This window comes from Diadema antillarum, unplaced genomic scaffold, assembly GCF_040938485.1.
Source record: "Diadema antillarum isolate AM-2024a unplaced genomic scaffold, OU_Dant_1.0 seq00000068_RagTag, whole genome shotgun sequence".
NCBI classification, from domain to species: domain Eukaryota; kingdom Metazoa; phylum Echinodermata; class Echinoidea; order Diadematoida; family Diadematidae; genus Diadema; species Diadema antillarum.
Window position 1 is genome coordinate 88101 of NW_027271167.1, and position 9542 is coordinate 97642.

The window sequence follows — 9542 nt, forward strand, 5'->3', positions numbered from 1 at the left end:
TAATCTGTGAGTATCTTAGTTTTCGCTTTTAGGCGACGCAGATCAAAAATATCTCCATCATATCTGAAACGCACTTTGATACTGCAGAAAGGATCAACATCTTTAAAGGCTAGATGGAGGAGTACAGCGGCATACATTCCAAAAAGTGTAGGAGCTAATTTACAACCTTGTTTTACTCCACTATTGTAGTTTATTGAGTCCGAAAGTCCACCATTAATAAGGAGTCTGGCATGTACATTAGAATACAGTTTCTTGATAATGCGTACCAATTTCTTTGGACATCCCAGCTTCTGTAATATTGCATAAAGAAGATCTCGGTTAACACAGTCAAAAGCTTTGGTAAAATCTATAAAAGCAATGTGTAGGTTACAACGCTGCTCCTTACATTTTTCCATTATTTGCCGTAGTGTAAAGATGCCATCAATTGTGCTTCTGCTACTCCTGTAGCCAGATTGTGACTCGGGATAAATCTTCTCTGCTAGGCGTTGAAGTCTCTGAAGTATAACATCTGCAAAAATCTTCCCTACCACACTGAGCAGAGATATGCCACGATAGTTCTCACACAAGCTGCGATCACCTTTCTTAAAAAGGATAGAAATATTTGCATCTGTCAGATCAGAAGGTAATCTCTCAATAAACCAGAACAGATTGAATAGAGTCAGCAGGAAAGTCCACAAAACTCTACCACCATGGACTATGACCTCTGGAATAATTCCATCTGGGCCCGGACTCTTTCTCAGTTTTGTGTTCTTGAGTGCTGTTTCAAGTTCATCCATTGAGATAGGATCATCAAACTCATCAATGGTTGGAAGTTGATCGACTTCATTGAGAATCTCCCAGTCGACATTTGTCGGTTGATTAAGAAGCTCATCAAAGTGTTCAACCCATCTGTCTTTGATGTCTTCAGGAGCAGACAGGAGCTCACCCTGCTTTGACTTGACCGGATGAACATTCTTCGATTTGGGACCATACACAGCATTAAGAGTTGCGTAAAACTCTCTGTTATTCTTTTCCTGAACATATCTCTCAGCCTCCTCTGCTTTCTGTTGAAACCACTTATTTTTCATTCTTCGAATTTCTTCTCTTAGCCCTTTTACATCACCAGTTTTCCGTTTTTCCTTCAAGAGTTTCTGAATCTCTTGCTCTTGATCATCAAACCAGTCTTCACTCTTCCTCTTTTTCTTTTCAAAGATGTGATCTGCAGCATTCTGAAGTAGTTCTTTCAAGTCATCCCAGGCTGATTCACAGTCAGGGATTTTTTCCTCTAAGAAACTTTCTAATGCAAGTTTCTTTTTGTTAGTTAGGTGGGTATCAAGTTTGCAGGGGGGTCTTGCACATTTCTTCCTTGACTTAATCACTATACTGCATTTACACAGCAATAGCCTGTGGTCCGTAAAGCAGTCTGCAGAAGGATTGACCTTGGTGACCCTGATGAACTGTCTTGCTTGTGAATTGGCGAGAACATGGTCCAACTGATGCCAATGTTTCGAGCGTGGGTGTTGCCAAGTGTTTTTGAGCCGATTTTTCAGCTGGAACATAGTACCCATTACTGAAAGCTTCATCCGGGTGCAGAACTCTAATAGCATGAGGCCGTTAGAGTTCATGTGTCCTACTCCATGCCTGCCTATGACTGATGGCCAGGACTCCCAGTCTTTACCAACACGAGCATTGAAGTCACCAAGCACAATAATGCCATCTCCTTTGGCACTGGTGATACACTCGCCGAGCTGCTCATAAAATTGTTCTTTCTCGAGTTCTGGTCGTTGCATTGTAGGTCCATAGACGCTGATTAATGTGAGATGGACATTGTTCTTCAGCTCGACATGAGCTGTCATGATCCTATCGGAGATGGGTACTGGGTTGATGTGACTAAATTTGTTAGAAACAGCAAATCCCACTCCTGCAGTTTTGTCTTTTCCTCCACTCCAATATATTGTGTGACTTCTTTCCTTAACGTTTCCAGTACCTGGACGACGCACCTCACTAAGTGCACAAATGTCAACATCTGCTTCCTCCAGAGCTCGGCAGATAATAGCTGTAGCTCTTTCCGGTCGTAGGGAATTAACACTGTCATTGGTTGTACGAACGTTCCAAGCTGCTAGATTAAACACTTGCTTTGTTCCTTTGAATCCACTATGGACTCTACCATTTCTCAAGTCTCCATCGGTTAACCCGAATGCGGTAGTGTTGCTATATGGACTTCGCTCATTTTCCACCACTGCCATATAACGTGGGGCGTCGGTTACCTCGTACGCAGTAGCTGTAGGTGGATAATCAGTTGTACTCATCTCATAAAAAGTAGGCTGCGCTAAAGATGTCGATGCTGCCCAGCGCACTGCAGCATCCCTTGGCAAGGTGCCCTGTGGGTCGACGGCACAGCAAGGCTGAGACGGTCGCAGGAACAACTTGTTGCATTTGTGAGTTGCTAGATGTTACAAAGCAACAGGGCAGAAGTTACTATTCAGTGACACTGGTGACAGTTTTATCACGTTCACTAGATCTGCATGGCTAAGCTATGGCTACCCCTACCAGAATATACGTGGAGCTTGATCTCATTGCCCTGTTCTCCGGCAGTTTAAGGAGTTTACCCAAGGGTATATCCGGCCGGCTCATTATTCACAAGGAGCACTAATAAGGCCAAGCCTAGTCTAGCTTATCAGTGCCATGACAGTCATCTGACACCTCTTGTCCTGTAGAGCATTTGCACTACAGAATAGTACTTCTGCGGGCACGTCGCTGGCTGTACACGTCTACGGCATTACGGTAGCAGTCTGCATTAAGATCTTGGGAATACAGACTGGCCAGACATAAACTGGGAACAAAACTGGGAACAAAACTGGGAACAAGTGTAGAGAACAGAGAAAGTCCTAAATAATCGTAAAGAATATACGACGTGTCTGATGGAGTTCGTCAGGTTCATTTCAGCGGTTTGACATAAACGTCACATCTATAAACGTACCTATTTAGCAATCTGTCTATCTATCTATCTACCTATCTATCTATCTACCTATTTACCTATCTATCTGTCCATTTATCTATTGTCTATACCTATCAAGTTATCTATACCTCTATATCCATCAATCTAATTTGGTGTCTATCAATTTACTACCTATATTTCTATCTACCTATATCTACCCAAATACGTGTCCATCTGTCTATCTCTATCTATCATCTCAATTTATCTATTTGTCCATATCTTTCTACCCCTCTCCCGGTGCGTAAAGACGTGTGAATATCATTGAGGAAGGTTGATATTATGATTAATTTGGTAATATTTCCTGACGCAATCGTCCGTTTGACTGTAATGTTATGTAATATAAAATAGACGTGCATAGTTTTGTTTTGCGTCTTTGCCTTGTGTCTATATACTGTTTACCGCAGGCCGCAGCCTATAAATGCGTTGCATGTTATAATTATTGGTATCAATTTTTATATTGACAAGATATGTGACAAAATTTCCTAAATTCCATCGGGAATGGTTAGCTTGACCAGTGCATGGTAATGGAATCTGTCCACTATCCAGTGACCGTCCTGCAGACATAAGGTATACAAGATTAGCTGATTTTCACAATTTCACATCATGTGTATAGTACATAAATCAAAAGCTCCGTTAATAGATTCGTAAAATTCATTGTGGTCTTTGAGCAGAAAAACTAATACTCTGAAAAAATCCAAAACTTATTGCACTGAACAAGGATCGTGACACAGGAGGCTCACATAAATAAAAAAATGTAGCAATGTAACTCCATTACAACACCGCTTGCTTAACAAGTTCACCTATATGTAGAATCCATGCATGCTACCTTCTTTTGTTCTGCTTCCTTGAGCCCCAACCCATGCATTCTTGTGATGAAGCTGCCATGTCATCACCTTTGTTCATTGTAATTTGTTATAGATTTTGAAAACATTCTTATTCCTCATCCCAATCAATATAGATTCAGAAACTCTGTACCCAGTATAACCAATTTATTTGTAGTTGTTCAAAAAAATGTCAAAGTCTGAATAACATCTGGAGTTCTGCTTTAAATGGAAGAAGCCATATGAAGTCACATTGGTTTGGTATAATATTGTGCACCTACCGGTAATGGCGTTGATATATGTTTTCAGGTCATATCAATCATTATTAATTCTGAAACTCTGTACCAATCATAACCAATTGAATTACAGTTATTCAAATGTTGAAGTCTGAATATCATTCGGAGTTCTCCTTTTTTACTGACAGAAGCCATATGAAGCCACATTGATCTGATATGATATGTATACCTACCGGTGATGGCGTTGAAATATTTTCAGGTCGTATAAAATACACACCTAATCATTTCCTTTGATAACATTCAATTCAATTTAATTTAATTAATTTAATTTTCATTTTTTTTTTAAATAACAAAACAATACATGTGTAGAAAAAAATCAGGAATCGTATCATTGGCGTATATTCGACTGTGAGAAATATAAATGATAGTTTACTGATATCAATATTGATTTATTGTCGATGATTATTATCAGAAAGTTTTAAGTAATAGCGTGAATTTAAACATTAGGGGAAAAAACATTCAGTACAGTCATACTTTCATGAAAGAAAAAGCCTACACCCAATACTGATTGTCATAAAGGTGCACTGAGTTTCAAAATACACATGCCCATGTAAAATCCACCTATGGTTATCCTATAAGACGATAAAATGAAATTATAAAAACTAGAGCACATTGAAACATGGGATATAAAACTGAAAACAAAACAAAACAAAACAAAAACATTAACAAATTTGCACGTACAAAACGCAATGAAAGTGTAGCAAACAAGCATCATGCGTATCATTCCATTTTGATGATATAAAGTAACCATAATTCCGGTCACATGATTGTGAATTTGCAGCAGAATATCATGAACGATCATAAACTTCAGCCCGAAGCGAAGACATGTTTTGCGCGGGAGAGGCCCCGCATATCCTGCCAGAATACCTCGCAGAATATGTCGCATTTGGGGATGCGTTCGAAAATTAGGCCGCCGAAGGTCGAAGACCCAGATGCATGATTAGATAAAAATGTAAATAGGCAGGGCCTAGATTTTATGTGCATGGGGCTTCGGTATTGGGCTATATGGGTCCTTCGTAATACGGCGACATGAAACTTTTGATACGCATTCCGTCAGTTGTCATGGTCGTGTCACGAAATATCTATCAACTTTCGCCTCTTTCATTGATTTGTTGTTGTTGTTTTTTTTTTTTCGTTTCTTCCTTTCTTATTCTATAGGCGAATGCATCTGTTTGTCTGTCGGCTGTCTTTACCACCGTTCCCCATTATTATCTATTCCTGTTTTCCTTTAACGTGACCTCCCTCTCTCGCTTGCTTTTGGCATTGAAACATTCTAGCTTGGATGAGATGGACAAAATATCAACATGGTAATTGGCTTGTTTGTGCGATGCATCCGTTTTTGGAACTCTCTTTATGTATTATATAAATCATTGAAACACGAACTCTTGACAGGAATATATAGCATTTTACAGTAGGTCAACTTAGATCAGTCTTATTTTTGAATGCCATTCTACTGTCTCTGGGCTTGAGGAGTTTTTTTAAAAAAAATGAATTTCAGCCTTTTTAGGAGCGGCCTTTTAAATCTTCATTGATAGCCCCAAGATACAGCCTCAAGTGCTTCAAGTCTCAAGTGCAATCCATATCAGAATTCACTTTAATCATAGATTATAGATCAATGATGCTGAGGATGCATGATTTTCTTTTCGATTTTAGGTGAAAAAGATGAGAATTTATTGTAAAGATCTGTTTTGTGGCCAGTGGGCGATTCTGAAGGGTGGGACATTATCCGCATAGCTAATTAGCGGGCATCAAAAATGTCTGAGGCTAAAATCAATGTTTATACCTGAACACAGACAACCTTCAAGTCCCGTAACTTTTTTGTATTATACATGTCCGGCTGTGATGGAACTTTACCCTACCTGTTTGCTTGATCCCTCCCACTCATTAAAATTAATTTGAACTCTTTTTTTTTCTTTCTCCCTTTCAAACTCATGCACGTCATATATAGACATGCAGTATCATGATTTCGATAGCTTGGACTCTGAATCACAACACAAGGCCGGGACACCATAGTCCCCGGAAGAAGAGTAGCAAATTCATCTCGGGGAATATACATTTATCTTTTTAATAAATTGGCGAAACTACAGAATTGAGTACTTTCAATTAAATAGCATTTCTACTCTAAAAAGAAAGGAAGAAAAAAAGGTGCAGTTATGACGTCATGTCTTGATTCAATGTCGCTAGCAAAGTTTAAGTTTTGAATTTCAGTTTGTTTTATATCTTCGCATGTGGAAATGACATCATTATTACTAAATCAATCATTTTTACAGGAGAAAATACACAAGAGTACGCAATATATATATATATATATATATATATATATATATATATGTATATATATATATATATATATATATATATACAACTGTGTATGGTTGTGTGTGTGTGTGTGTGTATTAAGTACGTGTTTATAGGTTCATCCCATCTTACTTTATTCAAGTGGAGGAGGCCTTTATCGACAAGCGATTCTCTTGACTGGGGGTAACGATCGACCTCTGGACGATAATCATAATGGTTTCTTACAGTCCTCCCTCACCTTTAGCTGAAAGAACAAAGCACACACACACACACACACACACACACACACACACACACACACACACACACACACACACACACACACAGATAAACAACTTGAAGTTCCGAGTGTTTTTTGATATTCTGTGCATGGCTGGGGAGACAGACACATGGGGAATATGACAAGGCAGAAACGAATTTAATGGATATATGGGGATTACCTGCATAGGGAAAGGTTGAGAGAAGAGAAGCGAAGCTATAGTGTTTAGGAGTTGGAACTCTGCCTCTGCCTCTCTCACTTTCTACCCAGAGCTTGACGGCAGGCACCAAATGGCTTGATAGCTGTACATGATTTGTGTGTGTGTGTGTGTGTGTGTGTGTGTTTTACTGAACATGACCTTGTGATAGTTTTAATCAAGGAGGTATGAGAGAACTCTCATACCTCCTTGGTTTTAATGCAACAACACTTTACAATGTATACCAAGGTAGGCTCTATAAGCAGATCATGTTTTACCCCGGAAACATATGATAGCTCGGTCACATAATGATTCACATTTTAGTATAGTTCTTTTTTTCTTCTTCTTCTTCTTCTTCTTTTTTCATCACATAGGCATACCCCGCTTTTCTTATTTGGTACCATCAACTCGCCTAGTCTCATCTTCTATCCGTTCTCCGTTTCTTTTTCACAAACACTGATTGCTCGGGGCTTGCAGCCAAACAAGCTTGCTTTCATGTAGGTCCCGTCATACTTCTCTTTGTTCAACCCCATTCGATTTCGACTAGTTATCATTACAATTGATGTGTTATTATATTGTTTGTTTTTGCACATTGTTTACATATGTGTTATTCATATACAAGAAGTATGAAAATAAATAAATTGAAAAAAAAATGAATTGAAAATAACACAAAAAGAAGGAAGAAAAAAAAACCTTACTAACTTAACCTAAGAATTTGTGATAAAAAGTGAGAAAATATACAGTAAACCGATAATTATGATCTGTGGTATGAAATGGATAGGAATGTGAACAAAACTTCTTATTCGAGTGACACATATTGCTAGAAGATTTGTTTGTTTGTTTGTTTGTTTGTTTTTGCGGGTTTTGCTTTTTGTTTCTGTTTTGTTTTGTTTTGTTTTGTTTTGTTTTGTTTTGTTTTTTTGTGTTTTTTGTGGGTTTTTTGTGTTTTTTGTGTTTTTTTTTGTTTTTTTTGTTTTTTTGTTTTTGTTTTTTTTTTTTTTTTTGGGGGGGGGGGGGGTTGGTTTAAAACATATACTAAAGAAGAACCGGGGTAAAATCGTTAGACAATGAGATCCATTCATCAGGCCCATGGTGTCATATAGATTTTTTAGCTATATAATAAGTTGAGAATTTTCTAAATGATACTCAGTATGTGTGACGGGTAGGATTTGAATGAATGTTAAAGTTTAATATAAACGTATCTTTAAATATCATAGAGAGCTGAAAATATTAATGTATTATATCTACATAAATATTTCGGTTTGCTATGTATGTGTATTAGAGATTATAAGAATACAGTGTATTTCATGAAACTACTATCCCGGCCCCGCCCACTACCAACTCCCTCCAACCGCTCCCAGTTTAATCCCATCACCATAGGGTGTAAACCAGGGACTTTCCCTACTAATTGGTATCAGTCCATCTCTGCATCTCTTGATCTCCCCTAACCCCGCCGAGACAAAAGTTCCAATTTCGTGACAGCATGACCCTCGTGTGTGCCGTTCATTGCCTAGCTTTGGCTATGATGTGATAAAAATCCTCAGACTCAACATAATAATAATATCATAGCCTCGATCGACAGTTAGTACGTGAATCCACCGGGGATGATTACCCGATGAAGCATGAATCAGACGAGTTATTAAACATTAAAAGTCAGCAGCTGAAACGCACGCAATCATGATTCGAAGTGCCAGCACTGTTTTATGCATGCGTATCGTGTGTGCCGATAATTTTTTTTTTCTCTCTCTCTATCTCCCTTTCACACACGAATACATTCACTTTCAGCAAAAGAAAAATAATTCAAAATTTAGAATATAAGAGTCATAATTGTATTTGTTTCTATTATAATGCTACTTTCATCTTAAGTCGGTTATTTTTCGAAACCTCTGCCACTACAATCGCTTAATATTTCTCCGTCTGTAAATGCCAACTTGAACTTCATGTCGAATTTTAGCTGTTTCTGGGTTTTTTTGTTTTTTTGTTCATCTATATAATGTTCTTCCAATAATTAATTACTATGTTCTAGCTATGTTCCGGACAAAATATGAGGAAAATTATTGAAAACACGGTCAGAGAGTATAGCGTAACATCCAATGACCATGGTATCACGTTTGTACAAGAACTTCTTTTTTTTTCCTGGGGGGGGGGGGGGAATGACCTTACAGGCAGGCAAGGGTTACGTGAGGAAATATTCTGAAACCTTGAAGTTACACATCCATAACTTCCTCGTAGCAAATGGCCATGTGGACTAAATGCGTAATTACTCATGTGTACATGTGTTACCTTTACAGAGTGTTGAAACATTATTCCACTGCTTTGCCAGGTTTTTTCTTTTACCGATAATTCGATTTCCTTGTCAGAATTGGGCCTGAGTTCGCTCCATGATATAGTGTATCGCACAAACAAGCCGAAATAAGCTACCTTCACTTTCAGACTAGACATTGGGGTATATATCACATCTGAACTCATTAAATGAATAAATGAATAGATAAATGAATGAATAAATCAATCAATCAATCAATCAATCAATAAGTAAATAAATAAATAAATTAATTAATTAATTGAAAAAAATTAAAAATAAGAATTAAAAAATGACAGCCTATTAATGGGTTGCATGTATCTTCATCTCTAAATCCTCCAAAGGGAACTTTATATTTTTCGTTCTTACAAAATTACGTTAATTACGCAAATAGTT

At 37.8% G+C, this 9542-nt stretch overlaps 1 protein-coding gene across 1 annotated transcript; it reads right to left on the minus strand.

The window, feature by feature from the left end:
* Positions 1-28: 28 nt before the first annotated feature.
* On the minus strand, positions 29-1835 carry LOC139725903 (uncharacterized). The gene is made up of 2 exons (XM_071636981.1): positions 686-1835; positions 29-81 (listed from the first exon to the last, which is right to left on the minus strand). Exons 1-2 carry the CDS (start codon positions 1833-1835, stop codon positions 29-31), a joined length of 1203 nt encoding a protein of 400 aa, XP_071493082.1.
* Positions 1836-9542: the final 7707 nt, after the last annotated feature.

Excerpts from the sequence above, each read along its gene's own strand:
- LOC139725903 (XM_071636981.1), bottom strand. The coding sequence starts at position 1,835 with ATGACAGCTCATGTCGAGCTGAAGAACAATGTCCATCTCACATTAATC. Across the intron at positions 82-685 it reads AGAGGTCATAGTCCATGGTG|TATCAAAGTGCGTTTCAGAT; the intron begins GTAGAGTTTTGT and ends TCCTTTCTGCAG.